Raw genomic sequence first — 27,460 nt, 5'->3', positions numbered from 1 at the left:
TTCTCCTTTTGTTTGCAGATGGGTTGGATTTTAACATTTTGAATTCTGTTTTCTGTTTTACAGTATTTGGCAGACTTTCTTTGGCACCTCACAAATGTATAATAAATGTAGAAATTGTGTTTTACAGTAGCCTGCTTTTCTCTTTCAGCATTCTGTGAAGAGGGATGCAGATACGGTGGGACGTGTGTGACCCCTAACAAGTGTGCCTGCCCTTCTGGATTCACAGGGAGGCATTGTGAGAAAGGTAAAACTCTCTTGGAACCATTCTTTTGTAATAAGAAAAAGATTACTTACATGGGCAACTGTTGCTTCCCATTGTTTTAGATTCTGGATGTTGTTCTTTCTCCAGTGAGTGTGTACATTTTGATTGTTTGGTAATTGACTTTCCCTACCTGGAACACACTGTTTCATTTAACATTGGTAATATAAAAAGATCAAGGCAGTGCCTGCCACTGTTTACAGTGGAATTCCTTAGTGCTTATTAGAGATAAAGCCAGATGAACCAGAATTGCCATGCCTGTCATGTCTGGTGTCATCTGAAGGTGACCTGATTTTCTCTCTATCTGTTGCAGAAATTAGATCTAAAATTGGAATGTTTGTTTGTTTGCTTGCTTAAATTGTTATTAAATAATCCCACTGGCAATTTACCTGTTGCACTCTTGGTATTTGATTCAAACATGAAGTTACTGAGATCATCATCACTCACAGAATTGAAAATGTACGAATGTATCTAAGTGATGCTGGTCAGACACTCTTCAGCGCCATCCCAAGTCTTTTTCTTTCCAGGCTATTTGGTATTTACACATTGTAAAATTTACTGCAATTCACTATCATCATCATTCCTCTCAAAAATTCATCTCAGGGAGAGACAGATTTGGAAGCATATGATGCATCTGATATCTGTGCAGATATTGACTAACTCCAAATGCCAAGAAAGGGCTAGATTGTCCCAGGCCCTTGTGCCAGTCTCTGGCTGAGGGAAGGCAGAACAGGCCTTCCACCCCTCCTTTTACATCCCATTCAAAGGCTACCAACAGTTGCAGTCTCTGCACTCAAGAGGTTGCAGGTATTGTTCCCTCCTGCTGGCTTTAGGGGTGCAAACCAAGCCAAGTGTGAGGGTGGGGCGAGAAGAAAGTATGGCTGTGCCTCTGTTGTGCTAGCCAGAACTGTCCAAATTTGCATCCTGCTGAGGGAATGAGCATGCTGGGGGGGGAAATCCCAGCAGAACCCGCAGGGGCTGTATGATTCCTCACTACCCTTCCCAGTGTGGTTTAGTGTAACTTGCACAATCTGGTCCCAAATGTTTATTATGGAAACTAAAGAACCTATCTGCAGAATAAAGATGATTGTACATGAACCTCTCTCGCTAAATAGATGTTTATTATAAGGGAAAAGAGAAGTAGAAAGAAGCAATAATCCAGAGACTGATAAGATGCGTACGTCGATTTAGATAAGTAAATGCTTTAAAATGTGTAAGAGATCATAGAATCATAGAATATCAGGGTTGGAAGGGACCTCAGGAGGTCATCTAGTCCAACCCCCTGCTCAAAGCAGGACCAATCCCCAATTAAATTATCCCAGCCAGGGCATTGTCAAGCCTGACCTTAAAAACTTCTAAGGAAGGAGATTCGACCACCTCCCTAGGTAACGCATTCCAGTGTTTCACCACCCTCTTAGTGAAAAAGTTTTTCCTAATATCCAACCTAAACCTCCCCCACTGCAACTTGAGACCATTACTTCTTGTCCTGTCCTCTTCTACCACTGAGAATAGTCTAGAACCATCCTCTCTGGAACCACTTCTCAGGTAGTTGAAAGCAGCTATCAAATCCCCCCTCATTCTTCTCTTCTGCAGACTAAACAATCCCAGTTCCCTCAGCCTCCCCTCATAAGATCATTTGGGTCAGATTCTATGCCCCATTCTGTTCTCTTTGGGCTGCTCAGATGGCACATAGGGAGCAGAGACTGGCATCATCCCCCAACCTGGGGATTTCTTCAATTCCCTGTGGGTTTAGAGGTAGCATAGATGCTCCTACACCACTCTCTCCACAGCTCATGACTCAAGGAATAAATGAGGGTGTAGTCAGCTGTGCTCAGCTGGCAGATGGTCTCTTGGGGGCTGTTGTCAGCTGGCCCATGTTAGAGCATTCCCAGCTGCTCTGTTCTGCACCTTGGGCCAGAGTTGTTATTGGCTTTCTGACAACACTCTCCCCTGGGCCCTTTTTTCTGTGCATTCAGCAGAGACCTGGTTCATTTTGCCTGTTACTAATAAGAAAGGGATGCCAGAGGAAGATGTAAACCTGTTTGCTCAGGCAACTCAGACAATAGACTTTAGATTTTATTTTCTGTGTGTTTCAGTTATAAAGTTAACATTTGTTGACATACTTGTTTGGTACCTGTGTTGATGGAAATACAAAAAGATCAGATGACTTGCTTAAGGTTCACATGGAGTCAATGACTCTCAGTTAGCCCCTTGGGGCATGTCTACACTGCATCTCTGGGCAAACCTCCCAGCCTGGGTCCACAAACTTGTGCTTCACACTAGTGCACTAAAAATAGCTATGTAGGTATTTGTTTTGGGCTGGAGCTCAGGCTCTGAAGCCGGGGTGGAGTGGGGAGCGCGCTTGAGAGCCCAAACCCCAATGCAGGCCCCAGTGTCAGAGCAATGTCTACACAGCCATTTTTAGTGTTAGCACAAGACTTGCTAACACAAGTCTGTGGACCTGTGCTGTGAGGCTCACTCCCAGATATAGTGTAGATATGCCCTGGGCTCCTCTACTCTCTGTCCCTTTGTTTCACCAATGAATCTTAGAGTTTCCTTCTTGTAAGGGTTCTAGGGGCCTCAGTGAAAAATTTTGATTAATGGCTATAGTCTTGAACTCTTAGATTTTACTGCTGGAGTGGTCTGTGTCCAGCACTGTTGGAACCTATACTTTTCATCACTTATACGTTCTTCTCACGTCAAATAAGAATATAAGAAAAGTCTTAACTATCTCTTGAAAAGAAAATAAGTAGATGAGAGAATGAATGGATGAACGAAATGCGGGTAGGTACAGGACAGGAAGGAGGCAGATCTATAATTTCATAGGGTATCACCTTAAGAGTAAAGCGATCAAGTGGCGAAAGAGTGACAGTGGCAATACTTCCATTGTGCAGTGAAAACATGGTTATTACCCTCTTCTGAACATTTAGAGATATATTTCAGGAGAAGAAAAGGAGGACTTGTGGCACCTTAGAGACTAACCAATTTATTTGAGCATAAGCTTTCGTGAGCTACAGCTCACTTCATCAGATGCACACAGGAGAGTGGCTACCATTTTGCAGATACAATCTACACAACTGTGAGCTATGAAAGGGGAGCCCTTTGTTGTGGAGATATGTAGGATGTGCCACTGGGTTGTGGAACTAGGATCTGTTGCATAAAGCTGATCTAATCATGAGTGAAGTTTATGAATCTGGTAAGCAAACTGATTGCAGAATGAAATGGAGCTCTGCATCTGAGAAATCATTGCATATATGTAGTACTAGAGATATGTCTGATTTTCAGATGTGGCCTCCCACATTGAAGGCACAAACAAATGTGTACACATTTCAAGTCACTTACATGTCTCGCTAACTGACTCTATGAAAATCAGGATTATGTAGTAATAATTTCACCCAGAAACATGTGTGCCTGGGAAAATTACAAGCTCAAAATTGAAGGCTGCATTGAGACACTTTTACAAAACAGGCCTCCAGTGCCCACCTGCCTAAGAAACTTTGGAGAAAATAGCAGATTTGGTAAAAGGAGAATTAAAGAGAGTGGGGTTACTTCATTGAGAAGTTCTTCTCCTTCACCATAGCATTTTACAGCATGATTTTTGTGTCTCTTCTAAACAGGCTTGTATTTTTCTGCTGTGTGTGATGCTAAAAATAGCCCCCTCTGTATACTTAACATGTCGTGGTATGCTCTCCATGACTGCTATATTGTCCAAAGAGAATACAATAGTCCTACACTACTTTAAATTAAATCTTAAATGTTTCTGGTGAAATCTTCTGTGGAAGCTCGTTGTAAACTGATATGCAGCTGAAGCAAAATGACATTTATCTATAATGTGTTCTGTTCGCCACACTGCGTTTGAAGATGTCCAACAACACAGCAATCCCATATATGTTGTTTGTAAGATGAGAGGGCTTTCCTCATTGGCTAAACTTGCTCTGACCCAAATTGTCTTTCGCATGGAGAAAAGTGTAAAATGAACTGGCAATTAAAATCCCCATTGAAAAGCAGGTGGCTTTATTTTTTGAATGTGAATAATCTATAATTCATCAGTTTAGGCTGCCCTACTGAAGTGATGATATCAGATTCACTGGTTAAAATTGAAATGAATTGAAACAGGCGTTTAAGTCAAAAGGGCAAATGTATAATGCAGCATGATGTTAAGGAAAATTTACCATTGCTGGTTGGCGTTTGCAATCTAGATCCGAATTAAGGAAACGTTACAACCCAACTGTGGGACTACCTTTCCATGTTGCAGCTCAGGTGTTGTCATAAATATAAAGGGAAGGGTAAACCCCCTTTGAAATTCCTCCTGGCCAGGGGAAAGCTCCTCTCACCTGTAAAGGGTTAAGAAGCTAAAGGTAACCTCGCTGGCACCTGAGCAAAATGACCAATGAGGAGACAAGATGCTTTCAAAAGCTGGGAGGAGGGAGAGAAACAAAGGGTCTGTGTGTCTGTCTATATGCTGGTTTTCTGCCGGGGATAGACCAGGAATGGAGTCTTAGAACTTTTAGTAAGTAATCTAGCTAGGTATGTGTTAGATTATGATTTCTTTAAATGGCTGAGAAAAGAATTGTGCTGAATAGAATAACTATTTCTGTCTGTGTATCTTTTTTGTAACTTAAGGTTTTGCCTAGAGGGGTTCTCTATGTTTTTGAATCTAATTACCCTGTAAGATATCTACCATCCTGATTTTACAGAGGGGGATTTCTTTATTTCTATTTACTTCTATTTTTATTAAAAGTCGTCTTGTAAGAAAACTGAATGCTTTTTCATTGTTCTCAGATCCAAGGGTTTGGGTCTGTGGTCACCTATGCAAATTGGTGAGGCTTTTTATCCAACATTTCCCAGGAAAGGGGGGGTGCAAGTGTTGGGAGGATTGTTCATTGTTCTTAAGATCCAAGGGTCAGGGTCTGGGTCTGGGTCTGTAGTCACCTAGGCAAATTGGTGAGGCTTTTTACCAAACCTTGTCCAGGAAGTGGGGTGCAAGGTTTTGGGAAGCATTTTGTGGGGAAAGACGCGTCCAAACAGCTCTTCCCCAGTAACCAGTATTAGTTTGGTGGTGGTAGCGGCCAATCCAAGGACGACGGGTGGAATATTTTGTACCTTGGGGAAGTTTTGACCTAAGCTGGTAAAGATAAGCTTAGGAGGTTTTTCATGCAGGTCCCCACATCTGTACCCTAGAGTTCAGAGTGGGAGAGGAACCTTGACAGGTGTACTTGCAGATATTTGCAGACATAGGTACTGTCAGATAATTTTTTTTTCTATTGTTTAATTTTCTTGTTGGACATCCCATTGCTTATATTGCTGTATTAGAAGCATGACCCTCCGCCCCCTTTTCTATTTGGCAGTTAGTGTCTGAACTGTACCTCTATTTTGAATAGAGATCAAATTTAATGTTTTTTTTTTTTGGTTTGCTATCGAGGGGGTAGGCTAGATGATCCATCTGTGATCATCGTCTGAAACATTTAAAATCAGATTCTGAGACCTTTGCTCATGTTGAATCGTACCTTACTCCTTGAGTGGTCCCACTGAACTCTAGGTGAGAGAGGATGGCAGAATTTGTGCTAGATAGTGTCTTGGCATGACAAAGCATATTTGCTAGTATACCAGCATCGACTCCAGATGCCTTTTTACCTGACATTTAATGAAAAACAGATGAAATAAAATGATTGTGGATCCTACAGAAATAGCTGCTACTGTGTGCTCTTTCAGTATCTCAGTGGTGGAAGGCTGAAGTACATTTTTTAAAATGGTAATTAGAAATGTAAGGGGATACCAGTCTCTTAAATCAGTGGGTATGTGCCTTCATGGGCCAGCAGAGCAGTGAATTTGGCTCCTTAAATATTTCATTCTCACTGAAGAGCAAAGACCTTTACAACAAGCAAACCAACATGAAATGCTTTAAGTATTTCGGAAGTAGGAAGGTTGCAAGAAAATCAGTGGGTCTGCTGGACCTCCAGTAAAATAAAGGAATAATTAAAGGCATAACAAAAAAGCTAAACAATTTCTTGTATCAGTCTCCACAGCAGAGGATTTTGGGAAGATACTTACCGTAGAGCTACTCTTTTCAGGAAATAAAGATCAAACACTATCAGGGAGAGGGGGTTAACAGAGGAGGTGCTGAAACAACCTGATAAATGAAAGGTTTCAGAGTAGCAGTCATATTAGTCTGTATCCGAAATAGAACAGGAGTACTAATTAGCCTCTTACTACACCTTTTCATGTTCTCTGTATGTGTGTGTACATATATCTTCTTACTATATGTTCCATTCTGTGCATCCGATGAAGTGGGCTGTAGCCCATGAAAGCTTATGCTCAAATAAATTTGTTAGTCTCTAAGGTGCCACAAGTACTCCTTTTTGATAAATGAAAGATTAACAACTCACCATGATGGATGTTAAAGATCCAAGGGCAGCTGAGCTCCTAACAAAAAAAAATGCAGTCTGTTATTACATTCAGCTATTGTACTAGAAGATTGGAGAGTAGCAAATGTTGTGCTTTTTAAAAAGGTGCTAGGAATGATCCCAGGAATTACCAGTGAACCTTACATTAGTGTGGATCAACTGATTTGAAATTATATTTAAAAATCGACTTAGAAAATGCCTAAATGATCATGATGTGAAAGGGTCTAGTTAGCATGAGAAAATCATGGCTGTCTAATTTATTAAAGTTCAGTGACTGTATCAGCAAAGTATTGGATAAGGAGAATCAGTTGGTATAATTTATTTGGACTTTCAAAAAGCCTTTGAGAAGGTCTGTCACAAAAGTGACCTTGAAGAAAGTTGCCCAAACTCCATGACCTTTAAACAAAAGATGGCATATTCACTAGTTTTACTAGTCTTTCTCTTGAGTGTACCATTTAGGAATGCCATGTGTTCAGGCTAACACTAAGTTGTACCATGCCAAATGGAGCACTTGGAGGCATTCTCTCTCAGGATGTATCCTGGGACTCCTTTGTGCACGGCCTTTCCATGCCCATTACTCCACTCCTTTGGGGGGATGCAGCTGCTGTGTTGCTGGCCAGTTATGCTCTCAGGTACATAGGAAATAAGAAGGAATTGATCCCTTTATTTCCCAGAGCATGGGGCTGCTGCACTTCTCTTTGACTCTTTTGCAGGCATGTGTCAAGGTTTGTAAAGCACCCTGTGTCCTCCTCCTTCCCCTTTCCCTCAGCTTCACAGCTGTGCAAGGGCCAAGTATAATCTGGTCATTTAGCACTTAAGAGCTAAATTGTGTCTCCCCAGTTTGGATGTGCTAATTCCGTTAGAGGGTATGCCAAGACAGGGAGCAGCCATAATGTGTCTGGAAGATTGAAAGCATGGCGGAGGGGCTGCTAGCATTCACAGACAAAACGAAGTTGTCTGTGTTTGGAAACGATAGAACCGTGCTGCTCCCTTCCAAACACTGTCATGAGCATGCCATGAGGAACTTAGGCTACACCAGTTGAACAAGTATAGCAGTGTGGAACCCCTCTCTGCACTACCCTTAGTGCTCAGAAATCAGTGGTTTTATCATAGGCACGTCTAGGTGTAGTTAGTTTATTGACCAATAAATTCTAGTCATGGAAAATATCAAAAGCATTTTTGCAAAGGAGCAGTGTGTTTAGAAAGAGACAGTTGGAAAAACAAATAGCAAAAACCCTTAACTCAAATCAAAACCCTTCATTCCTCTAAATGTTCTTACAGCACCTAGCCCAAGAAATCAGGTTGTATGCAGTAAATTTTGTTGGAGTAGAAGTCATGGGATTGACTTCCTGCTACAGGCCTTTGCTGCATGTGTTCCCTTCTCAGAGGTTCTCAGTCACTGGATCTGCTGAGTTAACCTGTTCACCCTAACCCACCACAACCCATTCCAAGGCTCCCCAGCATGGCTACTTCCTCCATAGTTCCTCTGTACAGCTCCACTGTGGGTCTTGAGCAGTCTGATATCTGATGTTCTACTTAAGTTACTAAATTAGATGTTCCTTTTCAAAGGGTGACTATATTGGTGAATGTATTTTAAGGGGCCCAATCACTACTGAACATACCAGAGAAACATACAGTGCTGCAAAGCACTTGACAAATACTATCTAACTGCAGCAAATGCATATGTAATTAGGATTTTACAAGTAAGAAATATTTGTCTATGAAGCTTTCTTGTAATGGTGTGCAAAGTGCATGAAAGGCCATTGTTATATTGCTCACTGTCTCCAGCACCATGATGAATCAAGCTGTAAGATCTGTGCATTCATTGTACTTAGGTTAAAAAAATCATGTGCATCAGGCTCAGTGGACTAATGCAAACATGGTAATAGTAATTTCTGCTTGTTGTTTAGCCAGTCCTTTATCTAGTCACAAATCTTTCTTTGAACATTGCTGCTTTTTGCCTGGGTTCTGCATGAAAAGCTGGTGTGTAAGGGAGCAGACAAGTAGCTTAGCAGCGACAAAACTCACTTGCTGAGGCTGAGAGGAGTAACACAGGGACTCTCAGGCCTGGATTCCCCCCAGGCAAGATGTCACAGGGAGGCATAGCCCTTCTCAGAGGTGAGGCAGCAATTGATAGATTGCACCAAAGAAGATGGTAAGCAGGTGGACTTTAGTGCCTCCGTGAACAGATGAAGGAGATGGATGCTTGAATGGCGACCTGACTTATCCCAGATGGTGGGATAAGTGAAATAAGAGGAAGAAGGCAAATTCTTTATATTCAATATTACACCAATGCATTTATGTAGAGGAAATATATAATCAGAAATTATGGTAATAAAAAACAGGCAAACCCACTTCAGACTTCATAAAGTTTTTTTATTCATAATATGAAACCATTTTTGTTGGCATGAACCTATTTGGTGCACACCTGTTCTGCTACTGTATGTGTAAGGTTCATCCTACTGCTCCTATAGTTCCAGTGGAGTCTTACTGAATAGCTACAGTATTGCAAGTATGGTGGAGTGCCAACTATGCAAAGAGTCAATAGGGTCATGTTCATTAGACATGGAAAAGACCTATGAATCCATCTCCCCACAAGTGTAGGATATAGGATCTGATTTGGATTGAGCCCGTTTAAAGTCAATGGGAATCTTTGCATTGATTTCGGTGGGCTTTGGCTCAAGCCCATAATCTCCAGAGAGAGGAAATAATGGATACTTAAGATGATACTATGCTTGATATTGGACAACTAACAAGCATAAAAGCAGTTGGGGTCTTCATTTTATCTTAGCCAGTTGCCTTGTGTTTGATATAGCTTAAATGTAACAAAAATTACTTTACCTCAAGGCAATAAGCATCAAAGATAATTGAAACTTCTTTCAGTGTTCTGATGAAAATCTGTCCAACCCTTAAGCTTTGATGGAATAGAGAGCTCCCTAAGTACAGCAATCATTTCTCCCTTTGAAAAGGAGCATCTAATTTAGCAACTTGAGCAGTCTGATATTTGGTATTCTTTACTATTTAAGCAGCGTAACATCTGACTTAGTAGATATTTCATTCTGAAAGGACTAAGTGGATCACACGTTTCAGAGTCAAACACAAACGATGGGCTTTTTATGTGAAAGAGTGAGATCTCCTTTCTTATTTGAACGTCCTGATGAGTCACTTTCTATATGCCAGCAGCCTCGTATTTTGCACTTTGGAAATGATACTCATCGATCTTTCGAATGAAGCATAAAATGAAAGCCCTAAATGCTTGTGGTCATTAAAGATCCAGTGGAACCTGGATCCAATTCCAGCTTGGGTAATTATGTTTTACCTTTCTTAGTGGTTTCAGTCAGAGAAGTTACTCACTTGCCCTTCTGAAATTGTTGTGTTTTGTGGCTGGCACAATAATGACAGCTACACTTGCATTTTAGTGGTGAGTTAGTGATCCATGCCTATTTTAATCTCATTTACAATAGTTTAAATACAGAGTAATTCCATTGAGCTCCATGTAAAATGTTTAAGATTCTTCAGAATCTAAATCACAATGATTACTAGCAGAGGTAGTTGGATCCTGAAGGGGAAATCATGAATATTTCACAAATAGTAGGAGTTTGGTTTAATTCAATCATATTTGAACCCATAAATATTCATGAAGTGTCAGAACTGATCTAGAGGATTCAATCAAACTGAGTATGTCTATGTCCACCGTGTGTGGATTCTACCCACTAATGACATGAATGACCCATTCTGAATCTCAAATTCCAGGTACCAAGGTTATATACTTTGCAAAGAATCCATACGCTGTCATGTGTTCTCTTGTGATATTTGTGGAATCTTTTCAAATACCAAATAGATTTTTAAATATGAGGACAGGTTTGATTTGTGAAGCCAAGACTGCTGGGAAAAGAATAGTAGTCATAATAGTAGATGATGATTTGTTTGGCCAGATGTAATTATCATTGTGTTTCCTGAAGAAATGCCCCGGGACACTTTTCTTTTTACTAAAAAAAAGAATGTTCCATGATTTGGGTCAGAGCCCTACAGAAATTAATTATGTTTAGGAGCTCTGCAAGACAGAACATATTCTGAAAAGCCCTCCACTCAGTGACTCCCTAGAACAGATGCCCAGTGTACCTGAAGTTGCTTCCTTAGCTATAGAGACACTTTTTGTTTTGGACTGACTAGTAGTATCTCCGCATGATATGACTTATATAGCCGCTTCTTTCTCCATTTTCCAAATCTACTACTTTTTTCCTTTAAACTATTTTGCTTCCCACTGAAACTTCCCACTCACACTTTCCACTCAAAATCTCTCAGCTGCTTTAGTTAAACGTGTGTGTGAAATAGACACATAACCCATACTTGAGAAACTCTCTTCCATTTTCTGATGTAGATTCTTGTCTGTCTGACATTTTGTTATTGAGCTCACAGGCAGTTTGTGATATTTGTGGGTTGATGGCAATAACAACTCTCTCAGTGATCCCATTAATCATTGCTAGGCTAGTGAGTCAGACACAGTGTGCATAGCTGTTCATATGGCCTTCCATTTCAGATGAATATGTGAGTCGTGTGTCTCTTTTAGTAGATAATTTCTGGGGGGTGTTTAAATGATTTTTCTCTTCTATCTTTTCTCAGCAGGCTTCACTAGATCTATTCATCCTCAAGTCAGATGAAGGAAAATTAACAATAAAGCCAGATAGTAATATGGTATATAGCAGGCGTGGCCAAACTGCCGCTCATGAGCCACACATAGCTCTTTTGCAGTTAAAGTGCGGCTTGCAGAGCCCTCCCCCCCATTCTTCACCTACCAGACTGGGTGGGGGGTTGGCGCTCAGGGCTTCTGCCTTGCGGAGAGGTGGTAGGACCAGGGGGCTTCTGCCTTATGGGGTGGGGGGGTCTCAGGGCTTTAGCCCCATGCCCCGGCAGGTGCCGTCCCATGGAGCAGGCTGTGCACGTCTTGCAGCTCTCAAACTTCTGAAGGTTATCGTATGCAGCTCGGTGCGTCAGTAAGTTTGGCCACCCCTGGTACATAGACTTTTACCTCCAGGTCACTGTGGAAATAGAACCTGATCACTAGTGACTAAAAGCTGTTACCATCTAATGATTGTTTGATCCCTTGTTTGAATGAGTAATTTGTTTTTCAGCTCCCACCATGAAGTCCAATAAATCACCAGCCCTGCCTCTTCAAAAAGACATCTGCAGCTATCGAGGCCTTATGCTGTCATATTAATATGTACAGTTAGATTGCTGCTTGTGAAATGAAATTGCTGCTTGGCTTGGCTTGAAAGCCAAGTCCACTTTTTACAACCACCAGAATAAAATGGCCCACAGTTAACATCCTTGTTAGTAGTCCCCACAGTGAATGGCCATAGGAAATAAATTGCTGTTTCCCCAGTAGAGGGGGTACCTTCAGGACAGGACTCAGAGACCCATTGACAGGGCAATGTAATGGTAGTGCTCTTTTCCCTGCTGCAGCTGTTCTAGGTTAAAACAGAAGACATTAGTCTTCAATGCATTTAATTTGACACTTTTCATGAACGCTAAATGCAAGTTAGACCAAATATATAATATAGGGTGTTCACCTTCTTAGATTTCACAGTTTACAGTCTTTTCACTCTTCATCACATTGCTAGATATTCACTGCCTCATTTAAAGGACAGAAAAGGTTTATAAGTCCAATTGAGAGATAAAAATGGGAAAGAATTATAAAAAGGGCTTTGTGTTTATCAAATCTAAAAATGACCAATTTCAGAAGCTGGCCATAGCAGCAATAACACGTTTCATAATTTGCCAGGGTACTGAGGACAATATTTTTGAACCATTGAAAAAGGGACAAACAAACCAGGAATAAATAATCCCCAATGATCTTTTTTCCTTTTAAAATTTATGATCCCCCTGTACAAATCATATTCTAATTCCATTGAAATGTTGCACCATATCTGAACCTTAATGTAACATACAAAATATCTTACCTATGAAGAGATAAAACTTGATAGGTTTTGTGGTTTCTACGACACTTTGACAGCATTTCATTCAGAATAATAAAATCATAAAGAATGACAGAAGTATAGGATTGGAAGGGACCTCAATAGGTCGTCTAGTCCCGTCCCTTGTACTCAAGGGAGGACTATGTAATAACTAGACCATTACTGACAGGTGTTTGTCTAACCTGTTCTTAAATACCGCCAATGATGGAGATTCCACAACCTCCCTAAGCAATTTGTTTCAGTCCTTAACTACTCTGATAATTAAGAAATTTTTCATAATGTCCAATTTAAATCTGCCTTGCTACAATTTAAGCCCATTGCTCATTGTCCTATCCTCAGAGATTAATGAGAACAACTTTTCAGCTACCTCCTTGTAACAATCTTTTATGTACTTGATAACTGTTACGTTCCCCCTCAGTCTTCTCTTGTACAGACTAAACAAAACCAGTTTTTTCCATCTTTTCTCATAGGTCATGTTTTCTAGACCTTCAATCATTTTTGTTACTGTCCTTTTTTGGCAACAGTTCTATTCTTCACTCGTATTTAGCTTGTGATCCACTATAACCTCCAGATCCCTTTCCGTAGTGCTCCTTCCTAGGCAATCATTTCCTATTTTGTATGTGTGTAATTGATTTTTCTTTCCAAGTGGAGTACTTCGCATTTGTTCTTACTGAATTTCATCCTATTTACTTCAGAGCATTTCTCCAGTTTGTCCAGATCACTTTGAATTTTAATCCTATCCCCCAAAGCACTCCGAGCTTCTTACTGTCTGCAAACTTTATAACTGTACTCTCTATGCCTTATCTAAATAATTTATGTAAGCTATTGAACAGAATTAGACACAGGACCGATCCCTGCAGGAACTCATTTGATATGCCCTTCCAGTTTGACTGTGAACCCTTGATAACTACTCTCTGGAAGCGGTTTTCCAACCAGTTATGTACCCACCTTATAGTAACTCCATCTATACCTGGATGCTTTGTATAATTTACATAGCAAACTTTCAGACCAGGTCACAGGTTTGTGTAATTTCTGTTGTTCCCAAGAATTATGCTCAGGTTCTAGCTATATCAGCAGATTGTTGCAAGTTTCCAGGTTCCCCAGCATGCTATTGTTTGATTCAGAAAGTTCAAATTGACCAAAATATATTCCAAGCACCTGCTGGAATTATGAAGAATTTAATGGCTTAATTCAAAGCTCTGAAGATCTGCAATGGATAAGTTTTACTCCAGCAGTGTAATGACACTTAATAGAAATTGATTTGAAGAGTTCCAGGGATAATTAAACTACTCAGGGTGGGGGGAAATAGACATGAGCATATAGCTACAACTCTGAAATCCATTAAGTCCCAAAAAAGAGTAAATTTAAATAATGCTTGGTTGGAGGGCCTGACTAAGCTTCACAGAGGCAAAGAAATTTAGAGTTAAGACCGCAATTCCCATTTCGGTCTCCTGTCACACATTGTATAAAAACATCAGATTGCACATTATGCAAGTACGTGCACGGTTTGCAAGCTGCTCCAATACTAGGCACCATGTTACAAGTAAAATCATAGTGGTTAATTAGCTCAGAACATTTTTCATTTAGTTTAAGTCAAAAAGCGTAACATCTCTGAGTATTTTTGCAAGGTGTTTAAGTCACTTTTTTTTTTTTTACACTAGAAAAAAGTGGGGGGAAGGCAAAAACACATGGAATTCTCTGAAATCTGACAAAGAATTAGCATAGGGGATGATTTTATATAGCACTTTGCATCCTTTATAGCTGTACAATCTGTCTTAAAAACCAACTTAGACACCATAAATAGGGACTGTAAAAACAGAATTTATTTACCAAGCACACACTAACAGTATGCTAGACACTTTTAAAAATTGGATTTAAATTTTAGACTGGCTATTCATTAGTGTGTTGCTTGATTCTTTGGCGCAATACTTTGTAACCTACTTTGATCCAGAGCAAAGAACCGTTGTTGATTATACTGTACTAATTTTACAACTCCATAGGAGTGCATGGAACTTTACAGACAATTAAAGATGTTGTTTCCTCTCTAAACAGCCATTATTGTTCATGAATCTGGATGTTTATGAATCCGGAGCCTGGGCAATAGTGCGTCAATCTTAAGAAGTCTGCCATTTAAAAAAAAATCCCTTTTTTCATCCCCTGAGCCACAATATGTGTCCCTCAGTCTTGAGGCAGCTCTCCATTGGCCACTATGAGGACTGTTCCAGCTTACTCTGGCTGTCTGTGGCCCCAAATGATAGTTACAATACTTGGGCATCAGCGTAGTGCTAAACAAACACCCCAGACCAAACTGCTGTCGTCTTGTATTATCCAGTGCACAGGCTGTAGGGCAAGAAGGTGGCATAGCTCTGATCGTGGAGTAATTGGTTAAGCTGACTTTAAAGAGAAGGATCAAACAGCAGCCCAGGATTTAGTCTCAAGTTTTTACAGCCAAGGTTCTAACTCCTGACAAGAGATAGTTTAGTTTGGAAAACACACTGTTATTATTGTGCTAGCAGGGACTGAGCTACAGTTAGGACAGTTTACTTATACGAGAGCCAAAATCACAGGCAGGCTTCTAAAGTTATACCCACATGGTTATTTCATACATATGAGTGTGGTTCGGTTTTGCAGCTCTGCATAAGACTTGAGTAAGACTGCAGGAGTTGGCTGTATATGTTGATGTATGACTCCAGCATTTATGACATCCCTCCATTTTTTTTTTTTTAAGCACAGAACACCCTGGTTGTAATAAGCTTTCCGTTATTTTCCAAAGTGAATTTAAAAATCAGATATATTCTAACTAATTTCTGTCCAAATATCCTTTCAGGACTAAATTAGAGATAAAGCTAGGGTTGAATATTTGAACCCAGATGACAAAACAATTTTTGGTTTACAGTGAATTGTACGTTGCTATCTGTTAAGCCTGGTTTGTAATCTTTGTATAAGCTTGCTTTATTCATTGAAATTTTATAGCGATTATTGCAAAGAGCATACAATATAGGTAATTCTACTGATTTATTTTTCTTACAGTTTGGTTACAAAAATGTGACATTGGAAAGAAAAATTTCATAGATTCGTAGATTCATATAGCCAGAATCTGGTGCCTGGCTGAACTGAGACATAACGTATGCAAGGGAATGAAAAAGTGGCATAAAACCTGAATGCTACTCTGATTTATACTGGGTGACAATGGCTCCCAGGGCAGAAACAGCAGACAGAAGTAGGTGAGGCTTAAAGAAACCCTTGTCATACCCTCTTTCACCTGGCCATGCTCTCTACATTGGTGGTAGGGGCGTGGCCAGGCTGGCATAGGGCCTTTTATGATGTCTTTGTGCCATTTGAAATTTTCCTGCTCTTATGCAATTCTCCAATAGCTAATTTAGCCAGCTTTACAAGCAGAACCCACTGCTAGAGTAGTGCAAAGCCATCACATGACACCCTCATTATCTGTATGATCCCCTTCTAGCGCAGTATTGTTCCCTACAGGTCATGTTAGTATGATAGTCCTTTGGTAATATTGTATATGTGGCTAAATACGTACACTGTACTGATTCAGATTGTGGAAATATATGCATTTTTTCCCCTGTAGCTAGGGATCATGCCTAAAGAGCTTGAAAAGAATAACATTTTTTAAATGATTTATTTCAAATCTGGCTTCAAGATTATCATCCACCTGTGTTTTCACATATTGTGACAGCTATGTAATATGTATAAGAATTATCAAATTAATACTATTGTGTAGATGTCTCAGGTGGACTAAACGAATCACAATCTGTGCTTTCATATTGTAATGCAGAATCCAGTATACAAGGTAACACATTCATTAACATTTTAAAATATTTGAGTAGATGTAATTATTTTTGTTGGCAGGGAGATTTAAAAGTGAGAAATTGTCTCCTGAAGTGGAGCTATCCTAATGTCCCTTGGCTATGAATATATTGTATATCTGTAACTTCATATAAAACTTTTCCATCCTGCAGTCTTCATTTAATACAACTTCATTTAAAAATTTCCATAGTTTTCTGTTTTATCCATAGCCTCTCAGTAAAATTTTATGTTTAACACAAATTTACATTACTGACCATGCATCTCAAAGGCCCTTCATTATGGAGGACATCACTCATTTTAGTCCCAAAGTTACATATGCATTTGGTATCCTCTCATTTTCATTTTTAAAATTACTTATCAGAAATAAAGACTAAGGAAAATGAGGTTGTAGAATGAGTTATTAATACTAAATAAATGGTTTTCAACTGTTTTTTCATTTGTGGACTCCTAAAAAATTTCAAGTGGAGGTGTGTACCCCTTTGGGAAAAGGAATGAATCCCAACACCATTTTCTGTTTCCTGCATGAAAAATGTTCGTGTGCCCTTCATTTTGGGTCTTTGTCAGATGCTGTGTCCTACATTTGGTCCTTGACAGACTGAGAGGTATGTTGCTGAAGATAGTTCACAACTAAACTCCAAGTTTTGGTAGTTAAAAATATAGGAAAGCCAAAGGTAAAAATACCCCTAACTAAATCTTAGGTGCTGTGTGTGTGGTGTGTGTGTGTGTGGGGGGGGGATGTGCTCTAGGGGACGCTACTGCTACCTGGGTGGGGGTGGCCCAGGGCTCCACCACCGCGGCTGCTACTGGGGGCAGAGGAGCGGCCCGGGGCTCCACCGTTGCTGCTGCTGCTCCTCCTCCCGGACCCAGTTGCAGCGGAGCTGCTCGGGCGGCCCTAGGTCAGCCGTTGCAGCTGTGGAAGTCACAGAAATCCCAGAAAGTCACAGAATCCGTTACTCCCGTGACCTCCAAGAAAGACTCGTAACCTTATCCATGCAGGTGCTGGGTGAATGTACCATGTACATTTCTGGAAGCTCATATACAGGATTCCTATTGTTTCAGGCTTCAGACCCTCCTGAATTTCATTCACGGTGAATTTTGTAGTGATCACTTGTATCCTCTAGGGGTTAGGATAAGACTTGCCCATACATTTCCCGTTGCGACCTGCTTGGATCAGGATTTGTATCTAGGGCTCCAGAGATGGAAAGCAGAGGATTTTTAAGCAGCTGGCTGACAAACTGGTGATAGCCATTTGGTGCATGAATATAGCATTTTTCAAAAACTTTCTGTTCAACTTTCTGCTTTTGGCATTACTCATGGACCTGTATAAACATACATATTTTCAGTTTTGTGATAGGTAAATTTCTTCATTGGAGAGAAGTTCTCTGAAGATTAATATGAGACATAGGTGCATAATAGTAGACTGGGGAAAATAAAATACATGATTTGAAACATACTCCTTGTGGTGAGAGGCTGATAGTTTGTTCATTGTTTTGGAGAGGGGTACAGGCTGATGAATAGGGTGCAACATAACATGTGAAGTGCTGTACTGGATCAGACCAGTGGTCCATTTAATCTAGTGTCCCATCTCTAGTATTGACCAGAGATGCTACGTAGGCAGTTATGGATTAATCTGCGCACAGGGGAAGTTTCTTCCTAAGGCCCATTAATAAAGGTTGGCTTACGCTCTCAAGCCTGATGGTTTGCAGCCTTACCGACTCTTATTAGGTTTTATTTTAATCCTTGCTATTGCAACTCTGAATGTTCTCATTATTCACATAAAAGTCCAACTCTTTATTTATTTATTTTAATCCTGCTAAGCTCTTGACCTCAATGTTGTTTTGTGGCAACAGAGGTTAGAGCCCTTGCTTTTTTTCAAAGCAGCATGGAAATTAGGGAATAATGAAAGAAAATGTGAATTTCTCCAGCAAGACTGTTTAAAAGACGTAAGAACTTGTCAAAAGTGGCAGTAAGGGTCACTGCTGAAAGAAATTGGTTGAAATCTTATTGTTTCCTTTAACCAGTGTGGCAACTACTCCTCAAAAATCTTTTACCCGTGTCTGACACAGAGGAAATGCAAAATGTAGACCTGTCATACCAAAGGCTGTGAGTCTTTCATGGAGGTGGTGGAAGTCATGGATTCTGTGGCTTTCCACAACCTCTGTGACTTCTGCAGCAGGTGGTGCGGCTGAATTCAGGGCCACCTAAGCAGCTGGACCCAGCACCCAATGGCCAGCCGCTACTGGAGCGAACCAGGGTCACCTGCTCCAGCTGTTCCCAGAGCTAGCTGCACTGGCTGCTGCTCCTGAGGCTTGGGGCCAGCTGGCTCCGGGGACCATCTGAGCAGCAGCCAATGCAGCTAGTCCCGTGGACCACCTGAGCAGCGGTCCAGGGGGGTCGCCAGGGAGACAGCTTCACCGGCCACTGCTCGGGTGGCTCCAGGCACCTGGCTCTGGTGACTGCTGGAACAACAGCTGGTATGGCTGGCTCTCGGGAGCGGTCCAGGGGGTCCCCTGGGGGACTGCCCGAACAGCAACAGTCCTGGGGTGGCTGGAGCAGCAGCCTGGGGTGCCTGGCAGCCGTCCGGAGAGTGATCCCTAGGAGCAGCAGCCGGGGGGGCAGTCAACCCTTAGCACTGGAGCAGGGACTTCCCGCAGCAGGGCCCCAGAAGTAGCGATTTAGTCGGGGTATTTTTGGTAAAAGTCATGGACAGGTCACAGGCCATGAATTTTATTTATTGTCCGTGACTTGTCCATGACTTTTACCAAAAAGACTCAATCTTAGCCTTAGTCATACTCAATGTGTGATATCTCTTGTGATATCTCTTTTATTGATGTTGGTGGAACAGGATTGAGAGTTGAATAATATAGTAAAATAAAGCAACTCTGATGTGAGCAACTTGGAGACTATACTTGCCCTTGCTTTTCTGCTGCCTTCTGCTTTTCTCCATTGGCGTCAAATGAAGAACAGTCACACAACCAAAATGAGCCTTCGTCGTTTGCCTTTCTGACAGGAAGGTCTCTTAATTTGTACTCCTAAATCTGCTCACTGCAAATTGGTTGTGAATATAAGGTTATACAAGGCACACCTTGAAGCAGAACACCTCATGTCTCATGGCACTCAACGTCTCTAGGAAGCTGTGTTTTACCTGCCGCTTCAAAATCTGAGAGTTGCTTTGTATTCTTTTTGCTGTGAGGGGAGGACAAAAATTGCTAGTAAAGTCGGAATGTGACTCTTCACAGTATTGAAGAGAACATAATCTTCTGCCTGGTTTACCCTTATGCAAGCTGTTGTCATGGTGTGAAAAGAATGACTTATCCAGTGCAGGCAAAGGAGAGAGTCTTTTTCCTGGTTTAGAAAAGAGGATCGAATTTGTCAGCATGTAGCTAATAACAAAAGCCAGTTTGGTAGGTTTTAATACTTTATGATTGAGAAGTTTATACTCTCACAGTATCTGCATGGGTCTGGATTAAAACTGCCATGAATGATGACTCTCATTGATCTGTACCTCCTTTGTTTTTTGGGGGGGTTGGGGGGTGTGTGTGTGTGTATTTCTTGGTTAGCTGGGACATTCAAGCTGTTACTGGTTCTCTTTATCATTTCCTATGACCTGTACTGTACTTAATTTTGTAGCTGAAAAGAGTAATCTTTTTGGCATTTGTTCTCACCTTAAAGAATGAAGGGTTACTAATTAGGTTTGGTCTACCATGTATTTTGTGTCTCTGTGCTCCTTAAAATTCAGTAAGCATTCCATCTCTGGAATGGCAGGAGAGGCAGCTTTGTAAACGCAGCTTCTGGTGCTCTGTGTCTAAAAGAAATTATGGTTCTTTCGGATTCGAGGTACATATTCTTGGTCTTGCATAGCTCTCCTGCTGCTCAAACTCACTGGGAAACAAATGCATTTCTCCTATAAGAAAATAAAACCCAGAGTTAGTCTTCTCAAAGCTTGTTTTGATCCTAGGCTGAAAACAAGATTGTCTGTTTTCCTGCCCATGTCAGCTGTTGATCTTTCTTCACATGGTCTGAGAGCATGTTATGGAGAATAGATGAATGAGGACAGTGATGTCAAGGAGATTTGTTATGACCAAAATCTTTAATATAAGACTTGAGTGCTGCTAACCTTCAGATAAATCCACTTCCTTGATAAGTAGCTTTATACATGAATTTGTTTCTTCTCAGGGAGCACAGTCCTGTATATGGCTAGAGAGTTATTATATTATAGTATCTTAGAATTATAGGACTGGAAGGGACCTCAAGAGGTCATCTAGTCTAGTTCCCTGCACTCATGGCAGGACTAAGTATTATCTAATATTATCATGAATTAGCTATTTTTAGGAAGAAAACATCTAATCTAAATCACACATTTAAACCTGACTTTTGTTCAAGATGTTGTCCACAGTGGACATCATTAAATAGTAAACATTTACTAACATTTGCTACACAACAACAGATCAGGTGTCTGTTGACTCAAGATTTTTATGGTGAATTGGGAGAAGCATCTGAAATCAGCTGGTGGAAATAATATATTCCTGGTTCTGCCATTGGCCGGCATGCCAGGTGACCTTGGGTAAGTCACTTCACCTCCCTGTGCCTCATCTGTAAAATGGGGTTAATGATCCTGACTATGCTTTCATTACCTTCTAGGTTGGGTTAGTGCAATATGCTCTATAGATTGAAGTTTCTGAATGGTTTTTAGGTATAGCAGCTAGTGCAGAATGGATCAGCCACTTACTTACCAGAACTTCTCACATGTGACCTCTTGTGTCTGTGTCCCCAAAACTGCACGCATTTCCAGTTCATTTCAGAGTGCAGTTCAAGCTGTTGGGTTTGATCTTTACCACGCAAGCTGACAGTGCCCAGACAAGTTTGTATTCTAGTTGGAGAGCATGGATGTGACTTGCTGAGCATGTTGCAAAGGTTATCTTTTTTTCCAGGCATTCTCTAAGGTAGCAGGTTGAGTGGAAGTGAAAAGGTTGGGATGGATTTTTATTGTGACCATATTCATTTCAAATATTGTGTGTGTTTTTAAAATGAAAAGGAGTACTTGTGGCACCTTAGAGACTAACCAATTTATTTGAGCATGAGCTTTCATGAGCTACAGCTCACTTCATCGGATGCTCTGAAACCTGTTTTTAAAATGTGAGTCTAAAACTCTGGACTGGTACTTTTAAAAAACAGAAATAAATTAAATCTGAGATCGCTGATGCTGGCTATTCTTAGTACAGGCCAATACAACTGTGCGTAACTGTCGGTAAACACTGATATTTTAATTGAGACCATTTTATTTAATTTGTCTCAATTTTCAATCACATATTGTTCTCTCAGACTTGTATTTAATTTGTCACCATTTTCAACCACGTATCGTTCCCTGGGACTTGTATTCTACATGTTTCTGGGCTCAGGATGTTGGGTGAGATCTTCATCTATAGCCAAATAGGCCAGACATTACTTGGTGCTGATTTGTAAAAAGCTCATCTTTGCAGTTCCAAGGTCCTGCTACTGCACTGTGCAGGGGCCCCTTACCTTACTCTGATTTAGGGCAGCCTGTGCACTTCTGAAACTTAGCGCCAGGGTAGAAAATGCAGCCAAAGACTATTCACATGTATAAGTAGAATGGGATCTGGCCATTTATTAATGGAAAAAGAGTCCTTTCATATAAACAGATTTCTGATAAAATGCCTCACAAATGGTTATCTTCCTTTGCTCAAAAGAAAAACCTCAAAAATGTACTCACTTTTATGGGGTTTATGAATTATTAGTCTTTCATGTTCCTGAAAGAACCATAATGACTACCCTTCACAGGTGATCTGTCACTGTTTATAAGAGATTGGGTAATCTATATGGAAAAAGTACAAAAGGGGGAAATAATTATGTCCAATTTAAAAATGATTAAAGTAAATCCAAATGAGAATCTAGCCTGAAACACATTCACCTGACCTCAGAGTCACTAAGAGGCATGTATATATGCAATACACAAAGTTGTTCTTTGATTTTTCTTGGCCTCAGTAACTTATGGATCAGCTGCCTGGTATTGTGCATTTGGTGTAAAAATCTCACTAAGCACTAATGTTGTAATTTTCTATGGAAGTAGTTAAAAGCTCTGACAGCCACTTCTATTACAAGCCTCTTTTTTCAGGGGGTCTATTATGTAGCCATAAAAATTCATTTAACGTTCAGGGTCTGTGCCTGGGAATGCTTTTCTTTTAATACAAAAGTTTGAAAAATATATTTGACTGTTTCTGAATTAGAAAAATAAGGGTTTTTTCCCAATTAAAGGGAGAGAATAGACCTTGAAGACCTGTTTTTCATCCCCTAAGGACTAACTCAGATGTCTGTGTTTTTTAAACAATGGGTTACATTATACAGTAATGTTTAATTGTGCTGCCCCAGGGACTGCCTGAGAGGTCGATTGTGGCTCAGTGAGTCACAATTAGAGCTGGGTGAATAATTTTCAGGTATCTGGCAATTCTGAAAAATTGAAAAGATAATGTTGGATCAAACTGAAAACATTCTCAATATCTTCATTTTTGGTCAAACAAAATGTTTTGATTTCCAACATTTTTTTATCTTAAAATTTTAAAAATAGAATTAATGGAAATTTTGCAACAAAAATCGTTTTGAATAAAAAACCTCAATATTTTGTTTTGAAAACGTTGAAATGAAACATTTTGCATTTTCTGATTTTTTTTCTGATAGAAACAATTTGGTAAAATCAACCTACATTCACAAAATGTTTGCATTGCTGAATCGGTGTTTTTCACTGGAGAAAGTTTTGGTCAAAAAAATTTACCCAGGTCTAGTCACAGTCTCCTTCCTTGTTCCCCCATTGCAGGAGAGAGTAGATTCTATACCCGGTAGAGCGACACGGCCCTCTGCATGTGTGCGCAGGGATGAGGGCGGAACTATGACTTTGCTCATTCCCCACCCTGTTCAACTCCTTCCTGCCCATTGACCCCACCCCACCCCCCAAGGGTAGTAGCAGTTCTGCAAAGTCTGCTTCCTGCTGGGCTGATAACTGTGGCATGGGAGACCTTCCACTCCCATGGATTTTTCAGGCAGCTATTCCTTTCAAACTTGTTGTTTTTTAATTAAAAGCATGTGGCTAACAGACACTATTCTAGCCAGATCACAGAACATGTGCAGTCAGCTTCTTAACTGAAAATGGCCTGACAATGATTTCCTAACATCCCTAAACTTTCTTTGTATATGGTATTTTATTTATTTATCGTGTGTGGCATCTGAGCACCTAACATTCTCAGAATTAATAATTACCCCCATAAAGATGATATAATTACCCAATAACTGCCCCTAAAAATGATCAAATATGGTGCTGCCCTCAAGACATGGAGCCTGATTTTTCCTTCTCACTTATGCTGGTTTTATATCTCTGTAACTTTACTCCTGACTTACACTGGTGTAAATTACACCAGAAGCCACCCCTTTAATGTTTGCCATCTTCCGCTAGTGACCTTAGCTTAAAGCCATTTAAAATACTATAGCCTGGTTGAGCAGCTGTCGTACCCTCTGCTCTGAAGGTCATGTGACTCTGGCTCTGGTGCATAAATAGAGATACATAGGTGAGGCTTCTCAAATGACAACTTTCTGCAACTAATCCTCAGATAATCAGTGTTCAGATGCCATGACAAACGGTGCAGTACAAAGAAAATAGAACAGACTCCTGTAAAACTAGATCCTATGGATCAGCAGCAGAAGCAAAACCACTGAGTACCCAGTTAGGAGAGGAGGCAGTGAACTGCAAAGACTTTTTAAAATATGGAACACCATTTGTAAGATCTTAACAGAATAAATGTGTAGACCTTAAAAAGACAAATACACCTTGAAACAAAATAACTGAGAAATCAGTTCTTTGTCAAGATCTGAGTTCAGGATTCTGTTTTCCCCTGATAATAGTTTATAGTGTCACAATGCAAGAAGTATATTGAAATAACCTCATACGCTCTTATGGGTCCGATCCAAAACCCACTGAAGTCACAACCTGGCTGTTTGAGTATATCTCTGACAGATGACTTAACACAGATCTCTGTTTAGGACTAAGAATGCATTTTAAAAAAGTATGAAGCCACTGAGATGGGGACACACGTTAGCCCCATGGTATGTGACAACCTTTAGGCGCTCGAGTTTTAAAATATAGACCATAACAACTCCTTACTAGGACATACCCATTTACTTGGTGTGTAAATGGTGCTGTGTGTTGGCAAAATTTGTGTTGAATAGATCAGAAGGTTTCTGTGTGAAATTGCTTCTGAGCAGTGTATTCAACTAGCATCATAAACTGATTGCTTATCAGCATACGGAATGATGAGCCTTTAGGTTCCATATACTCCCATAGACAGGTGGATCATATTTAGGTTAAATGCTGGATTTGCCAGCAGAACTATGTTAATTGTCCCCATGCTCTTGAACAGCTACATATGCCACAAGGAGATGAGTTTTCACCCATGGGGACTTCAACAGCATGTCAAGATCTCACACTTGGGTATTCCAGTTGGAACAGAAAAGTGGCACTGACATATCCTTTGTGACTATCTGCAGGTCCAAATATGGAATTGGTATAACCTGTAGTGCAGCCAGTAGTTGAAAATTGAGCCCACATTGTGTGCACTCTGAAAAACATGAATAGAAAAACAATGAATTTTCTTCTCATGTATTAAACAGTGATGGCTGCTCAGAAAAAAGAGCAAGTCTGCATTTTGCTTCCTATACCCCCTACTTTGCCTCTCCATTTTTTCCCATTAACTGCTAGGTATTTCTGCAGTCCAGGATCTCCCACAATTCTGAGTGATACTATTCTATTCCCCTCCTCTCTGCAGTTTACAGAGGTGATTCAAAGCTGACGCATAGCAGCTTTGGCTTGCCACCAGATCCTCTGTGTCAGTTCACTTTGCTTCTACCTTTACATTGCATTCATTTTTTCAGGCAGTAGCAACTGTATTTCTTTGTTTTCTCCACCACCATGACAGAACAGCCTCACAAGCACCAGGCTAAATCCAGATGGTATTCCATTGATGAGGAAGCTTTTACAGGCTTTTCAGAGGGCAAATTATGCCCTGCCTGTTCTCAGCCAGCTGACCTTAGCCCTGATAGGTCATGGGGCTCTGAGTTGGAAGTCATGTTGGGTCCCTTAATGCCCCCAAAATCACAAAAACACCTGGCCAGGAGAGAGAGAGAGAGCAGAAAGAAGCTCCAAGGATGAGGAGAACTTCAGCCAGCCATCCCAGGGTGTAAATCTCAGGATAACACAGGACCAGAAAGATAAGACCCTTGTAGGACTCCTAGTCCCACCCCTCCAAGTCCTAAAATAGGTCCTAAGTTTTCTGTGGAGAGAAGCACAGCTCACATCTAGCTCCCCTCCTTTCGAATTCATGTCAGGGAACTCTGGCAATGAAACCCCACTGAGTAGGGGGAGTGGGACCTTGATGGGAGGACTCTGAGGGAGAAATTTCTAGAGGGTTCAGAGCTTTGCAAAAGGCAAGTTGCAAAAGACCTCACCCTGACCACAGACTGGCAGCAACATCTGCAAAGTTTTTTCCAAAAAGACAAAGAAACTCAAAAAGGGTAAAAGGGGTGGTAGCAATCATGATGTACTTGTTCTCTGACTTACAAGAGAGGGGAACCTGATTCTCTGAGCAGGACTTGGGGGGGAAATGCAACAAAGTGTTTTGTCCCTCTGGGAGGTTTGAAACAGTGTACAGAAAGGTTGCGTCCACAATCCACATTCACCCCGAGTGGGTTCTCAAGGACAAGCCTGAAAGCAAATACCTTCCTTCCAAATCCATCCCCAAGGCAGCAATTCCCTTGCACCCTTCCTTCTAGAATGTGATCAGAGTAAGCACATCAGCGTGGAAAGGCACACATGCAGGTATGCACTTAAATTTTACAAACTGGGAGAGCCAGAAAATGCCAGTCCAGGTGCTCCAAAGGTCAATGCTGAAGTGGCATCTTTGATGAAAGAGATATCGATTGCATCAAGAAGGGATTTCTTTCCCAAAGATCCAGTAGATAGGAAAGTGAAAGCCAGCCTTATACGGGATTTTGAAGCTTCCTTGGCCACACTCAGAGCATCTGTCAGAGCTATAGTGTCCTGAATGGGGGACGTTAAGACCTGATGGACAGAGACCACCTTGACTTTCCATCTACGCTTAAGAAAATCTCCCTAATAACAGCATTCATGGTAAATGACTCAATGGATGCAATGAGATTTTCCGCAAGGGCCATGGCACCCAGTTGAGCAGCCAAGTGCCACATATGGCTTTGTCCCTGGAAGGTGAGGGCTCGCTCCAAGCAAATCCTCTGCTCCTCTAAATTCACAAGCTCTCTCCTGTTTGGAGAAAAATTGGATAAGATAGTGGCAGAAAGAGCTGCCAAACCAAAACAGTTCCTCCACTCCCCATTCAGGGCTGTAAGGAGGGACTACAAACCTATTAACAGGCAGAAATGCTCCTTTCATCCATCTTTCTCTCAAAAATACCTGAGGAAAGACAACAGGGATACCACGGGGAAACCCTAGAACTGGGGATCACATGACAAATACACAGGTGGCTCCACTGCCTCCAAGAAATTGACTATGACAACAAGCGAATGGGCCTCCACCCAGATCTGAATTTAGGAGGCAGAATCTCCCACTTTTCGGAAGAACGGTCTGTATTGACCAGACACAAGTGGGGGAGAGAGAGTGTAAGTCAATGATACTCCCACAAGCTAAGAGCTCCAGCCCCTCCCTTTTTCATCCAGTCCCCTTTTTCCAGCAACCCCACCAAATGTAAACTGCTCTGAAAAAAGATTTCCCATCTCCTGGACATAGGAGCAGTAGAAGGAGTTCTTTTCTGTGATGATTGAAAAGAAGCCTTCACCTACAGGGTGGACAAGTTTTGTTTTGAGTATAGTTATTATAAAAGCTCTTCCTCTCTCTTTTTCTATGCTGTTCTCTCTCCTTTCCCCCTTCCTTCTTTCTCAAAAAAAGAGTATTTTTTCCTTTC

General features: G+C 40.9%; 1 protein-coding gene across 3 annotated transcripts in view; it reads left to right on the top strand.

Annotated features, from left to right (window-relative positions):
• The window catches only part of NELL1 (neural EGFL like 1), a 440,683-nt gene that overhangs the window by 345,002 nt on the left and 68,221 nt on the right, over positions 1 to 27,460 (top strand). For all 3 annotated transcript variants that reach the window (XM_084632341.1, XM_084632342.1, XM_084632340.1), the window contains one exon: positions 149 to 244. In XM_084632341.1, the coding sequence (XP_084488467.1) occupies positions 149 to 244 (96 nt within the window). The remainder of the gene's footprint in view (positions 1 to 148; positions 245 to 27,460) is intronic.

The sequence above is a fragment of the Lepidochelys olivacea genome (assembly GCF_965140295.1).
Source record: "Lepidochelys olivacea isolate rLepOli2 genome assembly, chromosome: 6".
NCBI lineage: Eukaryota > Metazoa > Chordata > Testudines > Cheloniidae > Lepidochelys > Lepidochelys olivacea.
The sequence above is the reverse complement of the archived record's forward strand: the minus strand, read 5'-3'. Positions and strand labels throughout refer to the sequence as shown.